General features: G+C 55.2%; 1 protein-coding gene across 1 annotated transcript in view; it reads left to right on the top strand.

Moving 5' to 3' along the window:
- SORL1 (sortilin related receptor 1) overlaps positions 1 to 17,896 on the top strand; it is a 44,010-nt gene that overhangs the window by 13,568 nt on the left and 12,546 nt on the right. The window contains exons 7-30 of the mRNA XM_068418273.1: positions 237 to 338; positions 1,289 to 1,458; positions 1,612 to 1,805; positions 1,930 to 2,046; positions 2,581 to 2,654; positions 4,144 to 4,232; positions 4,323 to 4,501; positions 5,486 to 5,672; positions 6,020 to 6,148; positions 6,332 to 6,417; positions 7,990 to 8,162; positions 8,356 to 8,487; positions 8,954 to 9,045; positions 9,820 to 10,066; positions 10,300 to 10,438; positions 11,101 to 11,274; positions 11,450 to 11,563; positions 12,237 to 12,359; positions 13,024 to 13,143; positions 15,425 to 15,550; positions 15,759 to 15,866; positions 16,324 to 16,455; positions 16,715 to 16,846; positions 17,551 to 17,685. Of these exons, the coding sequence (XP_068274374.1) occupies positions 237 to 338; positions 1,289 to 1,458; positions 1,612 to 1,805; positions 1,930 to 2,046; positions 2,581 to 2,654; positions 4,144 to 4,232; positions 4,323 to 4,501; positions 5,486 to 5,672; positions 6,020 to 6,148; positions 6,332 to 6,417; positions 7,990 to 8,162; positions 8,356 to 8,487; positions 8,954 to 9,045; positions 9,820 to 10,066; positions 10,300 to 10,438; positions 11,101 to 11,274; positions 11,450 to 11,563; positions 12,237 to 12,359; positions 13,024 to 13,143; positions 15,425 to 15,550; positions 15,759 to 15,866; positions 16,324 to 16,455; positions 16,715 to 16,846; positions 17,551 to 17,685 (3,274 nt within the window). The remainder of the gene's footprint in view (positions 1 to 236; positions 339 to 1,288; positions 1,459 to 1,611; positions 1,806 to 1,929; positions 2,047 to 2,580; positions 2,655 to 4,143; positions 4,233 to 4,322; positions 4,502 to 5,485; positions 5,673 to 6,019; positions 6,149 to 6,331; positions 6,418 to 7,989; positions 8,163 to 8,355; positions 8,488 to 8,953; positions 9,046 to 9,819; positions 10,067 to 10,299; positions 10,439 to 11,100; positions 11,275 to 11,449; positions 11,564 to 12,236; positions 12,360 to 13,023; positions 13,144 to 15,424; positions 15,551 to 15,758; positions 15,867 to 16,323; positions 16,456 to 16,714; positions 16,847 to 17,550; positions 17,686 to 17,896) is intronic.

The following is a 17,896-nucleotide window of genomic DNA, read 5'->3' as shown; positions in this document are numbered from 1 at the left end:
CCGACTGGCCAGAAAGGGCAGTTTCTCTCCTTGCTGAGCGCTGGCTGTGGCAATGTAAACCAGGAGCGGGGAGTCAGTCCCAGGCACCTGCAGTGCTTTGCCCGCACACAGGGAGGGTGAAGTCCCAGGCGCGCGGTTTGTGGGTTTGCCCCAGCCTGCCTTTTGGCTGCCGCTGGAGATGAGGGTGATTTCAGGGGCGAGAGCTACTCCTAACGCGTCCCTCTGCTCTGCCGCAGCGTCTGCAGGGCAGCTCGCAGCCGCCTTCGGTCCAGCTCTGGGTTTCCTTCGACCGCAAGCCGATGCGTGTGGCACAGTTCGTGACCAAGCACCCAATTAAGGTAAGTGGTGCTTTCCGAGAAGCTCTCCTCTCTCCCTGCTTTGCCAAGGACACCCTCAGACATCAACAGCAGCCCTCTGCGCTTCCCCAGACACTGCAGGAGCTGGAGCTGGGAAGGCACCTCAAATGACCCTGCTCAGGGTGGGGGTTTCACTGAGCAAAAGCTCACGTTAGGATGATCTTGCGGTTTACATGATGGGACTTTATTCTAGCAATTCATGCCTCTGGAGAAACACTGGAGTGCCCAGAGCACTGTGCAGGGCCAGTACTGTCCTGGGTGCGAGGCTGTCCGGAAAGAGACGGTCACTGTCTTCCTGCAGCACTGGTGATGGGGGGCGGCAGCAAAGCCCAGATGCCTGGAGAGGGGCTGATCTCAGTGCTGTGGCTCTGCTTTTGGGGACCTTACCTCTTCCCGTGGTGTGGGGTGCTAGGTCACTGAGCACGTGCTGGCTCCTCCGGCTTGGCCCGCAGTATCCATCTTCTCTGCAGGCAGAGGAATCCCAGGGAGACAGGCAGGGTTTGCAATGAGTCTGTAGTCCGTGAACCAGACGTGCAGTGGTGTCCCCGGGCTGACAGGGACGAGGGAGAGAGCGAGAAGTACGCTCGGCGTGTGGCAGAGCAGCGGGGCGTGCTCCCGGCTGCGAGAGGCCCCCGGCCTCGGTGGGGTCCAGGCAGAGAGAGATCCGGCACTGACGGAGCTTGGCACCTGGCACTTCTTCTGGGGCACTTTGCCAGCGGGTTGTGGGGGGTGGAGGACAGCGATCGCTGGAGGAGAAACAAAAGAAAAAACAAAGGGAAGATAGTTACTTGCCAAGTGGAAAAAATACAAATGGGTGGAGGGAAGAATAACTTTCAGCTAGCTAAGAGGAAACACTAAACCGGCCTGTACATAAACGCTGCTTGTATGCCCACACTTATGAAGTCCGCTGGCCTGTCATTTACATCCCGAAGGAGTATTATGTTGCCGATGCCTCGGAGGACCAGGTGTTTGTGTGCGTCAGCCACGATAACAACCGTACCAACCTCTACATCTCGGAGGCAGAAGGCCTGAAGTTCTCCCTGTCTTTAGAAAACGTGCTCTACTACAGCCCGGGAGGAGCTGGAAGTGACACCTTGGTCAGGTAACGTGGGACGCGCCTAAGTAAGAACATCGGTCATAGTAGTAGTAGTTTTTCGATCAAAGCATCACCTTCATCCCCAGGCTTGACAGTCCCCCTCTCCCCAGGGCCCGGGAGGCTGCGGTTCCCAGAGCCTGCCTTTGCGTTTCCCTGTAGGTATTTTGCCAACGAGCCCTTTGCGGACTTCCATCGCGTGGAGGGCGTGCGGGGCGTCTACATCGCCACCCTCCTCAACGGCTCCTTCAGCGAGGAGAACATGCGCTCCGTCATCACCTTTGACAAGGGGGGCACCTGGGAGCTGCTGCAGCCCCCGGCGCAGACCCGCTACGGGGAGCACATAGACTGCGAGGTAGCGCGGGGTGGGAAGGGGGTGAGCGTGGGAGAAGCCTCCCGGAGACAGACAGACTAGGTGGGACGAGGGCACGAGTGGATGCGGGATGGAGGGTTAATGCCACTGCGTTTTGCTTTTCCCGTTCTCTCAGGGCTGCTCTCTCCACCTGGCCCAGCGCCTGAGCCAGCTCCTCAATTTCCAGCTGCGGAGGATGCCCATTCTCTCCAAGGAGTCGGCGCCGGGACTCATCATCGCCACCGGTACCGCTTGCCCTTCCCGCGGGGGCTTGGGGTGCCCTGTTGTCAGGACTTGAGGAACTTGGCAGCCTCTAGTTTGTATATGCAGGTTACAAAAATGCACTTAAATTGCACATTTTGCTGCCCTTTCTGTGCTGCAGTCCCCTTACAGTAATTACACCATGTGCATTTTACTGCGGCATGGTGACGTGAGAAATCTCGCCTGCTTTATTCTGATCCTCTTTCCTGCTGCTATCCATGTGAAGGGTTTCTTGAACATGCAGAAATTCCTGTTTGTCTTGCTCTTTTACTGAAGAAAACACTTAACGCGTTTTATTTGATCACGTTTATAGCCGTAGGTTTTTCCCCAGCTGCTTTTAAAACTTGTAATGGTCTTTAAAATATTTGCTTTTGAAAGGATTAGTTTGTAGTATGAAACATCAGCTCCTCAATCATTGTCATTTTGCTCTCAGATAAAAATAGTTTAGAAGTGTCTGGCTTCATTTGAGGCAATCATTTTGCTTTGCTTAAGAAGAATGATTTCTCCCGTTCTCCTAGGCTCCGTCGGCAAGAACATGGCAAAGAAAACCAACGTCTACGTCTCGAGCAGTGCCGGAGCAAGATGGAGAGAGGTAAAGCTGCTCTTTTGCTTGCCGGCTCGGCTGAGGCGGTGATGCAGCGGGTAGGATGTTGGCAGCAATACACACGAGTGACGTGCAGCTCTTGGGCATTAACGGTGACCTCCACGTACGCTTCTAAGAGCTGTAGCTAGAAGGTGATGAATGTCCCTTGAGACCAAGGAGAAAAGGTCTTCAGATGAAGGACCAGGCGTGGGTTGGCATGGAGGTGAACCTCTCGGTGAAGGTGGTGGGTTCAAACACGGGAGAGTTCCCTCCTCTATTTCTTCTTTTCACCTGGCAGGACTTGCCCTCTGGACCCTTTTGGGTGGGCCTGACAGCCAGGACTTTGTATGTGAGAGTGTCTGGAGAGGCTCCGGCATCTTCCAGAAGTGAGGGATGTTGCCCTCGGTTTATGGGGAGTTTGATGCTGTTTACTAAGTGGGTGTTCTGGTCTGCAGCACTATTTGTGGTCTGCCCGTGCATTCTGCAGCCAGTGTAATATGGTATTTCAACATCTGCAAGCTATTTAATCCCGTGAATTAAGCGGCCTCCCTTTCCTCCCGTAAGTGCTGCGCGGTCTGGGCTGCTGTCTGGGCAGCTGCAGCGGCGGTGGGGACGTGCCACGGGCCTGGCTGCTGCCAAAGCCGCCCGTGGCTCGGAGGCTGGCCCGGTGCCGCCGAAGTTCAGCTGGGGAGCAGCCGTGGGGACCTGCGGTTCCTCCCTGCGGGAGCCTTGCGGCAGGACAGGAGGGCTCACGGCCGGGGAAGGGTGTCCGAAAGACTTTCAGGTGCCAACCTCCCCCGGCCTGCAGACAGCTTTGTGTTGAAGTGCCGTTAAAACGTGCCGAGGAAGCGCTGACCCGCGGTTAACAACGCCGAGCTCCTGACTCACTCGGGCCCTTTGTACCGCGAGCGGAGGCGCGGAATGACCCGGCACGGCAGCTCCTCAGCTGCGAGGCAGTAATGCAGCTCCTTTCTCTCGGCTTTGGCAAGCAGCAGGCTGGAAGGCTCGCTGCTCTCCAGATCTCTGGTACGGTCTCATGGCGCAGTAAAGAGAAACAATACGTTCAGTGCCCTGCCTAAGAGCGTCCCCGAGCGCGTTAGTTTGTCCTGCAAGCAGAGTCAGGCACATACATGCTTCCTATTTCCATCCTGAGCTGCACTGGGCTCCCCAGGTGGGAAAGCAAAGGTGATTTTGTGTTGGTGGTCACTACATAGAGCTGGAGATGAGCGTGAAACACAAGTTTCTTTCCGCGGGATGGACATATGAACTGTCTCCGGGGCTTGTTTCTGCACACCAGAAATTGGTCTGGCGGCTCTTGACAGCAGATGTTGGCCCATAAACACTTGAATCTCTGGTGCCTCCAGGTACTTGGCTTGGAGGTGACCCGAAACATTAGCTCGGGTCAGGCAGCATTTCCGACAAAGCGTGATTTCCCACCGAGCTGTTCCCTTAATTCGGCGCAGCTCTGATGCACCCCTCGGCACCGTTTCTCTTCCAGGCGCTGTCTGGACCCCACTATTACACCTGGGGCGACCACGGGGGCATTCTCGTGGCCATCGCGCAGGGCACCGAGACCGACCAGCTCAAGTAAGCGGCAGGGCAGGGGCTTTGCCTCTGGGGCTCGGGCTGGGGCCGGGAGAGAGTGCCCCGGCAGCCCTCCCAATCTTCTTTCTCCAGGTACAGCACAAATGAGGGGGAAACCTGGAAAACGTTCACTTTCTCAGAGAAGCCGGTGTTTGTGTACGGCCTGCTTACCGAGCCCGGGGAGAAGAGCACCATATTCACCATCTTCGGCTCGTACAAAGAGAATGGCCACAGCTGGCTAATACTGCAGATCAACACCACTGACGTGCTGGGTAAGGGGTGGGCGACAGAGCGGGGCTGAGAGCGAGGAGGGGGCGCGGGAGAGGTTTTCAGAAGCCCAAATCAACCTAGAGACCTCAGGCTCTGAACCAAACCATTTAGTCATCTAAGGCTCTTAGAGTCCCACTGATGAGCTTGGGAAGTTGGGCACCTAAATACAAATCAGGCACAGAAAAAAAACTTTGCTGCTCTTGCCCTCCATCCTGTTTTCCAGAAGAGTCCCCCGAGAGATGCCCTCAAGTCCCGCTAGCAGCAGACCCCGCTGCCCCAGCCATCCCGCGGGAGCTGGGGCAGGGAGGGCATCGGCTGCGGCACCGCTGGCTGCGTTCCAGTGCCCTGTCCCTCGCGTCTCTTGTCCACGTGGACGCGGCTGCTGAAGGCACTCCTGTCCCCTGGCTCTCCTCATACCCCTTCCCTCCTCTCTGAGGGATTTGTTGAAAAGGAAAGGGGAAAAAAAACCTTCTGAAGGCTTGTGCCCATGAATGTTTTATAACCCATTTCAGCTTTGATTGCGAGGCAGCGTTTTAATCAAAGAGCAGTTAAACCCAGCAGAGGAATTTGCTTGACTAAAATTTATAACTGATTCCCCTGACGTTTAGTTAGAAACGGATCTGTTTGGCAACCAGAACGACTTCATTTAAATGAGGCACTGCAAATTCACTGTCACCGCGACAGAGCTGCTTGTTGCCTCCTGTCACCGAGTGCTGCTGCACGCTCCGAGCTGAAATGCCAGGTTCATGCAGCCTCCTTGGAGGCTGGGATAGCTCCCGGGAGCCCCCCGAGAGGCCTTTTGCACCTCTGCCGAGAGCAAGGGTCTCTGCATCCCCCCCGTCCCCGGAGCGCGGCGCTGGCGCAGGACACAGTACCGCGCTTTGAGCGACCTCGGGACATCTGTGGCTCCGTCCCTTTTAAGCCCTCGGTCTGGGGCGCCGCGAAGACCGCACCTTTCTTTACCCCAACCTTGTCGCTTCTCTTAGGGGTCCCCTGCACAGAGAACGACTACAAACTGTGGTCCCCCTCCGACGAGCGAGGCAACGAATGCTTACTGGGGCATAAAACTGTTTTCAAAAGGAGGACTCCTCACGCGACCTGTTTCAACGGGGAAGATTTTGACAGGCCTGTGATGGTCTCCAACTGCTCATGTACAAGGGAAGACTTTGAGTGGTAAATACAAATTAATTTCTTTCAGTCTGGATTGTAAGCCCGAGATAAATATCCGCGACCGGTCGCGCAAAGTGAACAAACATCCAGTTTGGATGGCATCACCTGCCCTAGTCCGTTCGGCCACTGGCAGGCTTATTTGCAAAACGTTCTTCAAACGTCCTGAAGACAGCAGCTATCTGGCTGTAAGAGATTATTATGTGGCTAAATACTGGTAATAAATGAATGGACTTCCGAGATACTTTGAGTTCTTAAAACTTCTATGCAAGCATAGAGGAGAGTACTAGTATAGCACGGCTGAATTTTTTCCTTCTCCCCTTTCCCTCCTTACATCTTCCTTCTCCTCGCAGTGATTTTGGCTTTAAACTGAGCGACGACTTATCGTTAGAAGTTTGTGTCCCTGACCCCGAATTCGCCGGGAAACCGTACGACCCACCTGTCCCTTGCCCTGTTGGCTCCACTTACAAGAAGACTCGAGGGTATGTGCTGTACTCGGGAGGAACCTGATCTTCCAAATGCTGGGATTTATGCTATTGGTGATAAAAAAAAAAACAAACCCACCACAAAAACCACACACCAATGCACCGCTGCTTATTCTAGCTGCACGCGATGGTGTGTTAACAGTTGCCATGAAATAAACTGCCTGTCTGTTTATGTTGCAGCTACCGAAAGATCTCTGGGGACACTTGTACGGGTGGAGACATCGAGTCGCGGCTCGAAGGGGAGCTGGTGCCGTGCCCGCTAGCTGGTGAGTACATACAGGGTTGCTTCGGGCACAAGGGCTTCATTCATAAAGCTTTGTCCGAAGCCTGAGGGACCGCGTGCAAGTTCCCAGAAGGCTCTCGGACAAAACCTATGACACGGGAGCTGAAATGCCTCAGTCGGTTACAAATCCATCATCTCCTGTCCTGTCCAGGGCCTGGAGAGCTTCTGAAGGACCTGCTCAGGAGCAACTTCAGCCTGTGGTGCAGGACACTCTGCTCCTGAAGTCACAGGAGGCTGAAGCCCTCAGAGCAGGCTGAGCATGAACCCTCTTATCCCCATCACGCCCTCGCTCTAGCGGGCTTGAACCCAACCAGAAAGACAGAAGTTAGACCAAAGATACCCCCATCGTGGGGAAACCTTTGGGAAGGTACTACACTGAGACAGGCCACCGTACGCAGCTGAACGACAGCTGTTTGAGGCCAGACCGGGGCAGATGCCACCCTTTAGTCCTCACACCCGTGCCCGCCACACTTCGCCTCCATCCTTATTTTCTCCTCCCAAATGCACGAGGCGCTGAAATGGTCTCGTACCTCTGTGCTGCCAAAGTTATTTGCATTCTGCTCGTTACAGCTTTAATTTAATCTGCCGTCATGAGCAGCGTGATTAGCATGCTGCCGCAGAGCAGCTCGAGAGAGTGCCCGAGGCAGGGAGGAGGCTCGTGGGAGGGATGGGGCGGCCGAGCAAGTGCAAAACGGCCCGGCGGGTGCCTGGGGAAGCGTTCCCTCCGCTGGGATTCACACCAGTGCTTAGTTTTCCTCCTTATTCAGAGCCCGACGCGTTATTCACCCCTCCGAGCCCTCCTGAGCTATTTGGAGAGCGGCGTTAGTCACGCTGAGAAGGGCCCTGCTGAGTGAAAAATAAACCTGCCGTCCCCACCGGGCCGGGCTTTGAAGTGCCCTGTTCCCAGAGTATTTGCTGATCGTCTTCAGATACGTGTTGGCTTGCACCATGGCAACACTTTCATGTACAGTATCTGTTCCCTATCTCCGTATAATCTCATTAGGGATGCACAGCCAGAGTTACTTACTGACATTAGCTGTTCTCATTAATAGCATTACTGGACTATACCGGTAGTGTGCTAATGCCCGGGAGACTTTGTCCCAGACCAGGATCCCGTTACGCTCGATCCTGCGCGGATTAGAAACCAAACCCGCTCTGGGGTATTTACTGCGGGGCCGGCGTCCCCCGGGACTCGCAGATTTACATCGCTCCCACCTTTTTTTATGAGATTTTTGAGGAACAGGAGATCAGTATTTTATTTCTAATTGGCGGCATGCTAACGTGGGAAGGAAGGGGTCACGATGGCGTTTGCCGTCCCTACCTCCTCCTTCAGCCCCCGGAGCAAACAACGGCCGCAGTGTGTTCCCGGGGACCCTCATAATGCGATTAGCGCGTTCTCATTAACCCCAGAGACAAAGGGCCTTTGCCTCCCTTACGCTGAGGTGCTAAAACGTGCAGTCAGGGGTAAGAAGAAATACCTGGTATTTTCTTTTTGCCCCTTACGTAGCCTAAAACAGCCAGAGGCATCTAAACAAGGCACTCCCTGTTCTTGCAGAGGAGAACGAGTTCATTCTCTACGCCACCCGCTACTCCATCCACCGCTACGACCTCGCCTCCGGCGTCAGCGAGGAGCTGCCCCTGGCCGGGCTGCGGGGGGCCGTCGCCCTGGACTTCGACTACGACCACAACTGCTTGTACTGGGCCGACGTCACTCTCGACATTATCCAGGTGAGCCGGGGAGCGGAGAGGCCGCCGCGGTGCCGTGTCATTGCCTCCCTGCACCGAGGGCAGGCGTTGCCTACACACCCTCAACTACAAATGTTTACCTTGGGTCCTCCTCCTCCGAGCTGTCTGTAACCCCACTCACCTTGAGGCTGCGGAAGTTCCTCATCTTTTATTCCGATTTTTTTTTTTTTTCCAGCGTCTTTGTCTCAACGGCAGCTCTGGGCAAGAAATAATCATAAGCACCGGGCTGGAAACGGTGGAAGCTTTGGCCTTTGAACCTCTCAGTCAGTTGCTGTACTGGGTCAATGCCGGGAATCCCAAAATTGAGGTATGGCTATGCCCACCCGTGCTACAAAGAGGTGATTGTGCCAGCGCGCCTCTGAGGCAGCTGGGCTCTAAGGCTGGCTGCCTCCCTGATGCCTCATTGCTGGTGGGGCTGTACTGAACACTGACCCTCGTCCCACATGCCACGTCATTGGGTCTAAATGCAGACAGGGTACGATCACATTCAGCCCTGTCTACTTAAACCGAGGTCAGTTTGTGAGGCTGACCCGCGCAGCAGAAATGGGGGGAGAAAGCACCGTCCTCGCTCGGTCACACAGAAGTGCCAATAAACACACCGATCTATCCTCTCACCACCCGCCTTACAGTAACTGCTCCCTGCGCCCATGGCGGCTGTTGTAGTAGGGAGCAGTAAATACCTGCCACAGATTTCATCTGACTTTACCCAGTGCGACTGCCCGCAGCGTTGCCTGCAGTAAACACACCCCTCCTGTTTTTGGTTACGGCTCTAGGTTGCCAATCCAGATGGAGACCTGCGACTCACCGTCCTCAATTCCTCGATCCTCGAGCGACCCAGAGCCCTCGCTCTGGTTCCCCGAGACGGGTAAGAAAGAAAACATCGCAAGTAGTTGGGTGCCTCGGTATTCCCCAGGGGAGCTGCGCCGGTACAGCCCCTGCTGCATCGCTACGCTCGTACGGGGCGAACGCGAGGGAGAGCTCTGCACGGGGAGCTCTGCACGGCTCGGCCCCGAAGGGCACGCTGGAGGGACAGGAGCAGCGGCGGGCGGCACAGTGGGGTGCAGCTCACCGTCCTGCCCCGTGGAGCCCGCTCTGGCCATCGTGTGCCCAACTGAGGCGCCAGCCGCCTCCGAGCAGAGATCACAAACTGGTTTTTCTTTCCATTTCACTGCTGTTTTCCTACCCAGACATATCTACTAGTAAATAACTCTTCCTGCCAGTAAAACTGGTCTGGTCAGTGGGGAAAGCTGCAGTGATGCGTGAGAAACGGAGCTGCCCTCAAATTCCAAAGACCAACGCAAGTTATGTCTTTCTGAGTACGGTTTTGCCGCGGCTGCTGCGCTGCAAACACAGCGCTGACAATCCCGAGCGGCCTTTAGTCGTGTGCGCTAAAGCAAAGCAGTTCGACGCGAGGTAACCTACAGCTGCACTCGTGTCACACAACCTGCAGCTAAAAAAGCCTCTCCGCTGCTCGTAGATCTGCCAGTGGTGTCCATTAGAATTGCTAAGAGCTCCCTTGCCAAAGGCACGTCTTGCAAGAGAAGTGGAATGTCAAGTATTCAAACCTCTGCTTCGTAACCTGTTCCCTTTTGACGAGCTGTTTTGTGATTGTTTTGATAACCTCTCTGCCCGTTGTCAGGCTGATGTTCTGGACAGACTGGGGAGACTCCAGAGCTGGCATTTACCGCAGCGACATGGACGGGTCGTCGGCCGGGTGCATCGTTTCGGAGGGCGTGCGGTGGCCGAACGGCATTTCTGTGGATGACCGCTGGATCTACTGGACCGAAGCCTATATGGACAGGATCGAGAGGGTGGATTTCAACGGGCTGCAGAGATCCGTGATCCTGGACAGCCTTCCTCACCCCTACGCTATTGCTGTGTTTAAGGTATGTGTGCGGCGGCTCGTTTCCCGTCGGGGTGCGTTTCTGTAGCGTAGGGGTTGTTGCACGTATGGGGTGGGCAGCGGGCGAGCATTGAGCACGCTGGATTCGGAGGGTAGGAGCGGGCGTGATGCTTGCCACACATCCAGGCAGTTAGGGTGGCTTAGTGCCGGTAACCGCTGACGGGCACAGCCCTGGCAGCGGTGCTCCTCGCGCTGAGAGCAAAGCCTGTGTTTCAGAATGAAATCTACTGGAACGACTGGTCACAGCTGAGTATTTTCAGAGCATCCAAAACCACCGGCTCACGAATGGAGATCTTAGTCGGCCGATTAAATGGGATCATGGATATGAAAATCTTTTACAGAGGAAAAACAACAGGTAATCGCACGAGTGTGCAGATGATCTTTCCTGCGATTTAGGAGTGTGCTCATCCCCCATTTCCACAGGTCCCCAGGCCACCAGGCCGTCCTGGCTCACATTTCATGAGCCAGAATATGTCCCCGTTCCTGCAGGGTTTGAAGCGCTCAGATGCTGTTGTAAGGAATGCGTTTCATTAGTGGTGTACCCGACTGCTCGGCTGCCAGGAGAGATACTCCCCATGAGGGAGGGAGCCTGTAGAGTGCTCAGCTGTGGTGGCATCTCATAGTTTAGGTCACAGACCATGGCCTTTCCTTGCAAAGTGCTGTACGGGCCAAAAAAAATATGGGATCTCAGAGCTGCACCAACTTTGTCCTCCACTTAGTCATAAGGTAGCGGTGGCCCCTGCGTGACGGATGCGCTGATGGGATTGGCTTCATTTTCAGATGGGTATAAGACCATCACAGGGCTTTGCCAGCCAGCAGCCAGGAGGACCTTTAAGGCCCTCGATCTCCCTGGAGCAGATGGCTCTGTGCATTTCCAAGGCCAGCCTCAGCACTCAGCGCTGCAGAGCTGGCTCCTGATGGGGGTCTGAACCCAAAGCGTGGGTGAAGTTGGGCTTCCTGCGGCATCTCCAGCCCTCTGTCCTGACGGTGTCCCCTTCCTCCCCGCCCTCGCGCCAGGGCAGAACGCCTGCATCGCCAAGCCCTGCAGCCTGCTCTGCCTGCCCAAGTCCAACAACGGCAGGAGCTGCAAGTGCCCCGAGGGGGTGTCCAGCACCATGCTGCCCACGGGGGAGGTGAAGTGCGACTGTCCTCGCGGCTACGTCATGAAGAACAACACTTGCATAAAGGAAGGTAAAACCACGCTCGGTTCTTGCTGCTGCTTTATGTCGAGAGGAGGTTTCTGCCATTGAGAGAGGGTGGCGTGACCTTTCCGCTGCCCTTTGGGTGAGGAGGAGTTCAGCCTGTCTCCTGAAAGCACGGTGTCACGCCTCGTGCCAGCTGGTTTTTGTTTTCCCTTTTGCACCAGAAAACACGTGTCTGCCGAACCAGTACAGATGCTTCAATGGGAACTGCATAAACAGCATTTGGCAGTGTGACAACGACAATGACTGCGGGGACATGAGCGATGAGAAGAACTGCCGTAAGTGTGCTGCGGTGGCATTTGCCCGTCCAAATTTAGATGTCTGCTGTGTCGGCGTTGCACCTGAGCCGATGGTCTGGAGGGCCGGAGGCGCTCTGGGGGTGCAGCTCATCCCCTCCTTGGGTAGGCGTCTGAGGCCGGTCGGATAACTTGTGCCCTGCAAGGGCCAATATTTTCCCTTTGACCGGCTCGGCTGTAAACGTCTAAAATTCGGTGAGACCGATGCCAGCTCTCATCCGAGAGCGCGTGCTTGTCTCTTGCAGTAATTGTGTGCTGAGGCTAATCGAGGGCACGGCCAATGCCGAGGAAAAGAGTGCAGGTAGAAGGTGACTTTCTGTCTTCATTGTGCGAGCATGGGCCTCTTGTTGAGCTAATAAATCAAGTTCCCACGTTAAAGATGGAGGTCACCTTTTTGAGTAAAATTAGGGACCGGCGCGTGCCGGAGGGGCTGATGTTCCAAGGCTTTGCAGAGCCTGAACGCCTCCCTGCTCTGCTTTACACGGAGTGCCTAATAATGACAACAACATACAATAACAGTAACTCAGGCTGCACGGAGCAAAGCTTAGGGGATGCTGTCCCTCTCCCCTCAATTCCCTGCACTAAGTGCACAAGCCGGGGTGGCAGGAACCGTTGTCTAACCGTAACCTCAACCTCCTCCTCTCCACCCCATTAGCCACCACCGTGTGCGACGCCGACACCCAGTTCCGCTGCCAGGGCTCGGGGACCTGCATCCCGCTGTCCTACAAATGCGACCTGGAGGACGACTGTGGGGATAACAGTGATGAAAGCCACTGTGGTGAGTGCCCTCACTCAAACCTCCTGCTCTGTCCCTGCACAAGGGCAGAAAGCCCAGCGGCGTTGCGGGGCAGGGTGCTACTTGTAGAGGCTGTAGGGTGAGGCAGTGCTGTGCCAGATCCCCCTGTTTATCCAGGCGAACAGCCGCCTCCTCCCATCATTTACGGGGAAATGAGGGACAGGAGAAGAGAGGGAAGCCATGCACTGGTTCTCCCCCTCACTGTGATCCAGCAGGGAGACTTCTGTGCTGTTATCATCCAGCTCTGCCACTCTGTTCCTTGGGTACTCCTGTGACCCGAAGCCAAATATTTGGTAGAGAATACAAGCTGACCTTGGGCAGCAGCCTAGCAAGCGCACGGGAGGCGTGGGTGGCTCGGTGGTGCCATATCTGTGGCCATCCGCCGCCAGCTGAGCGATTCGGAATGGTGGGATGCTGAACTGAGGGAGAGAAGAGGCTGGTGAACAGCAAGGCAGTAGCTCTTGGTCATTCGGGGCTAGGGACGAGGCAGGAAAACATGCTATCGAGATGAGTCTGCTTTGCACGGCTGTCTAGTCTGTTGCCTCTGAGATATCAGACGCCTCCTCATGGTCAATAGCCCGTGTGAAGCTTTCCTCCTCTCTTCCCTGGCCCTGACAACATCTGAACTGCATGTGCTTGTTTGCAGAAGCTCACCAGTGTAGAAGTGACGAATTCAGCTGCAGCTCGGGGATGTGCATTCGCCTCTCCTGGATGTGTGATGGTGATAACGATTGCAGGGACTGGTCCGACGAAGTGAACTGCACTGGTAAGTGCTTTGCTGTGATCAATAACCTTCTGTTGCAAACACTCATTACTTACAGCCTGAGGAGCTGTAAGACATCGGCCGATGTCTTGTGCCTCAGTTTCCCTGCTTGTTAGCTGAGCCACCCAGCCGGGCAGCCTGGAGCTCAGCTCGGGGTGACGGAGTGCTCCAAAAGCGAAGAGTTTCTTTGCTCCAGACCCTTCAGCAAGGCCGTGCCTGTGAAGCGTATCGAAGGGGGAAGCGGGTCTGCGGCCACCGGGCAGCCACACGATGCTTCTGCGCAAAAAGGGCTCCCTTGTTGCACGGAGGCAGCGAACAAGCCGGTGTGCACTGATCTCATTTCACAGCTTGAACTCTGACCGTTTTCTTGCCGTTACATACGTTGCAGAAAACAGGCGTGTTCTTTGCAGCTTCTCCACCATTAGTTGATCTGAAGGAGGGGCAGGTGTAGTCTGGGAGGTGGCTCCTGTTCTAGCAGCCTCGCTTTGCTCCGTAGGTTTGGAAATCTAACGAGGGTGTCATGGCTATGGAGTCACACGTGGAAGATCCACCCTTGTTTTCGCTTAGAACTCATATTGATGCAACCCGCTTGCCAGAAATGGTGTTGTTCCTAGTTTATGCCTCTCGTGCAGCAAGTCCTACACCTGTGAGCCTCATTGTCTATTTGCAGTTGCAAGTCACAACGCTCAACCGTCCTCAGCACCACAGTCTAAAACTGGTATCCCTCAGCGGTATCCTAAAGTTAACAGCCAGACAGAGCCCTTTCCTCATTAGAAAAGCCAACCGGTAACAATGTTCTGGTCTTTTCCACTACAAAACCCCAAACAAACAAAAAAACCCAAAAACCAACCAAGCCAAAACCTTAAGTATTTGCATGAGGAGAGAGTTCTAGGAGTAGGCAGCGCTTCAGTCCCTCAGTGAAAGGCGTAAGATCGTACATGTAAGGCATTACACAAGAGTTCAGATAACAGCAGTGGTTTCCATGCCATGTGGCTGCGATCAGCCCGTCAGAGCAGACGGGCTGATGGGGCTGGGGGAGCCCTGGGGGGGCCACCAGAGCCCCCGGGGACACCGGCAGCAGCTTGGCTCTGCCTGCAGCCCCGGAGCCGTTGGGGCTCTGGCACGAGGATCTAGGAGATCCCTTTCAGGCCTCTGAGCTCCTGGGTGCTCATCCCCTGCGGCACTTGCCGTGCCTGCAGCATACGGGGTTTGTAGCGTGGCGCTGGGAGTCCTGGTCGTTAGTATTCCGAGTGCGTGGCTATATAAGAAGGTTTAATTTATATTGGTATCACTTATCTCATATGAGTTTCTCCAGAGAGAATTACTACAGGAAAGGAACTACTTCAAAAAGCACGTTGGGTTTGTAAAGCCTAAAGTTGAAATTATCTAAGAGGATCACAATTATTTGAGAAACATTTCATCTGACTGCACCAGCTGCAATTATTGCTCTTATCTAAAATAATTACATTTCACACTGAATGCCTAATAGAATATTACTGCCACAAGACTGTAGTATTTCGAAATATCTGCAAGTACATGTCACTCGCTAACGTAAAATTCAGTAGCACGCAGTTTAATTAAGTTGAATATTGCTTTTCTTCTCAATACTGACAAGTGCTCTCCTGCTTGAAGAGCCGTATTTGTCTCTAAAGTGGCAGCATAACCTAGGCTTCAACCAAGGTACCCCACAGGCAGATATTTTGTGACAGGAGCCTAAGGAAAGCCAGGGCCCTACTCCCTTGGAAACCCAAGGAGAACTGTATTTCTAATTTGCTTCGCCACATGGAAAAGCCTTGCCTGCCTTAATTAAAGGCTGTCTCTGAGTCTGTCCTGCCCTGCACGGGGGTCCCTGCCGCTCTGCCAAGGGTTGCTTCCTCACTGTGATGTTTCTTGCCGTCTCCAGCAAGATGCCACCACCGTCACCTTTGCCCGCATGCACCAAGGACTGAGATCAAAGGGGACAGAGGGTCCTGACCTGGGGAGAGCTTTAGGAGGGCTCATAGCCTCCAAAAGCCACCCCTGAGGCACAATGGGCTAGTAACAAGCATGGCACGGGGAGGAAAAGACCATGGCGTGACCCAGGGAGAACCCGGACTCCCGGCAATCCCTTGCCTGGGACCCCCGGGGTGGTCTCGAGCTGCGCTCAGCGCTGGGACCCGCCACGGCGTACAGTCCCGGTGCGGGCGGAGGGAGCAGGGGTGCGTGGCGGCGGGGCCCGATTCGACGCACGCTGCAGCTCTGCGGGGACCGCGCTCAGGCTGGTCCCCCCCGGCTCTGGTTTCAGCAGTTTATCACACCTGCGAGGCCTCCAGCTTCCAGTGCCAGAACGGCCACTGCATCCCTCAGCGCTGGGCCTGCGACGGCGACGCCGACTGCCAGGACGGCTCCGACGAGGACCCCGCCAACTGCGGTAACGTGCACCGCGGGGTGGGAGGGATTTCTGCAAACTCACTGAGATAAACCTGCAGCAAGCACGGGGGGACGGTTCCCATCCCTCCAAAAGCAGACAGACACAGGGAGAAGGCAACTGGGGCTGTGCCATGGCTTTTTGTAGCTAACTAAAGACAGCTTTAAAAAAAAAACAACCCATGCAACATCCACCCCATTCTGAATTTCAGAAAAGAAGTGCAACGGCTTCCAGTGCCCGAACGGCACTTGCATCCCGACCAGCAAACACTGCGACGGCGTCAACGACTGCTCCGACGCCTCGGACGAGCAGCGCTGTGGTGAGTACCGGGGCCGCGGGGAGCTGGCAGGGCCCCGGCAGCGAGGGCTGGCAGCCTTCACGGGCTGCCAAAGCCTGTCTCGCTGGGAGAAAAGCCCCGGTGAGATAATGGGAAAGCCTTAGTTAGCATTCAGGAGCGCCCTGGGAAACGGGCCGCTCTGCAGGCGTCAGCTAAACGGCTGTGACAGACAGGGAGGGCCCACTGGCAGGGCTGTATTCGGGGAGGTGACCAAGCCCTTCCTGGCACCTATGCCAACCCGCTTGCACCCCGACACGTTACCGGGCGAGGGCAGCCTGTGCCTGGACAGAGCTCGAGCGATTTGTCTTGGGAACTTTCTGTAACTTCCTAAAATCCGGCCGCTGCACTCAGGTCTGTGCAGATCACAGCGGGTGGCATTCCTGCTGCCAAGGACGGCAGAGGTGCCATCCCCTCTCCTCCTGACCTCCTGTTTCTCCAGAACCCCTGTGCACCCGCTACATGGATTTCGTGTGCAAGAACCGGCAGCAGTGCTTGTTCCACTCCATGGTGTGCGATGGCATCATCCAGTGTCGAGACGGATCAGATGAAGATGCCAACTATGCTGGCTGCTGTAAGTGTGATATCGCACATCTTTGCAAAGGGAGGGCTGGACAGAGAATGAAACCAGAGGCACAGAGAGGAGAGTGCGTTCCCCAGGGTACCAGAAAGCTGCTAGATCTCCTAAGAGGTGGCTCTGGACTGTAATACTCTGCTTATAAGTCCACGGTTGCCTCTGAGTGTGCTCCTTCTTTCCTCCTCAATGATGAGCTTCCCTCGAGCCCTTGATCTTTACACTGAACCTCTGATGTCCCTCTGTGCCGCCCCTGCAGCCCAGGACCCCGAGTTCCACCGGACCTGCGACCAGTTCAGCTTCCAGTGCCAGAACGGCGTGTGCATCAGCCTGGTGTGGAAGTGCGATGGGATGGATGACTGTGGCGATTACTCTGACGAAGCAAACTGTGGTGAGCGGTACCTCAGGGTCTCTTGTCACCATAGCTCCAGCCTCCTTTGCTTTTCAGGAGCACAGAGTACTGGCTTCTTCATGTTCTACATAGGCGCTCATGTACGTACATATACGTGTGTGTAGCATTCCGCTTGCACATCACAGAGTGTCTTACACAGAGATCAGTATCATTTTCCTCATATTGCAGGTAGGTGAAGTGAAGCACACTGAAAATCCGATACGGCTGGCACATCTTGTGGCTGACTAAGTCATATGTGACCATATTTACTCCACAGATTCCCAGCCCAAAGCAGACAGGCAGTTTTCAGCCAAACTCAATATTTACCACTGTTCCCTGGGTAGGAGCAGTACCCAGCCAGACGAAGCAGCTGCGTTTCAGAGTTGTAGGGTTTGCTTCTCCATTTCTGCCATGCTCTGTCTGAATTTTGCTGTCAGCTCTGGTTCTGAGATCGTAGCTGGTGTCTGGCCATGAAGCACCCAGCCCACGGACATAGTAGTGGTGGCAACAGGCTAGTGAAGGCTGTAAGGAATGGGGATGCTGAAGACAAAGAGAAAGGACCCTGCCCTCGCTGCTCAGGCAAATAGATAGGGTGATGCTCTCTGGGCCAGCCATAGTGTGGCCTGAGTCACTCCCACACCTCAGCTCTGCTGAAGACTGGTGAGGTAACGCTGGAACTCACGGCACTCTCCTCTCGTTGTCAGAAAACCCCACCGAGGCCCCGAACTGCTCCCGGTACTACCAGTTCCAGTGCGGGAATGGGCACTGCATCCCCAACCGCTGGAAGTGCGACGGGGAGAATGACTGCGGGGACTGGTCCGATGAGAAGGACTGCGAGGGTAAGGGCACGTGGCGCTCCACCCACGGGAGCCCTGGCCGAGGCTGGGCTGCGGCGTGCTGAAGGACCGCTTTCAGCACCAGCTGCCTTCCCGCAGGGCTGCTTAAGGCAGCCTGTGCCAGCCCCCGTGGCTCCAAAAATCCCCCATGAATGGGCTGTGTGCATCTTCTTACTCTGTGTTTTTAGAAATCCCGATTAGGAGCTGTGCAGAT

Source organism: Nyctibius grandis, chromosome 25 (genome assembly GCF_013368605.1).
Source record: "Nyctibius grandis isolate bNycGra1 chromosome 25, bNycGra1.pri, whole genome shotgun sequence".
In the NCBI taxonomy this organism is placed as follows: domain Eukaryota; kingdom Metazoa; phylum Chordata; class Aves; order Nyctibiiformes; family Nyctibiidae; genus Nyctibius; species Nyctibius grandis.
Note: the sequence above shows the minus strand (reverse complement) of the source record. Positions and strands in the feature narration are given on the sequence as shown.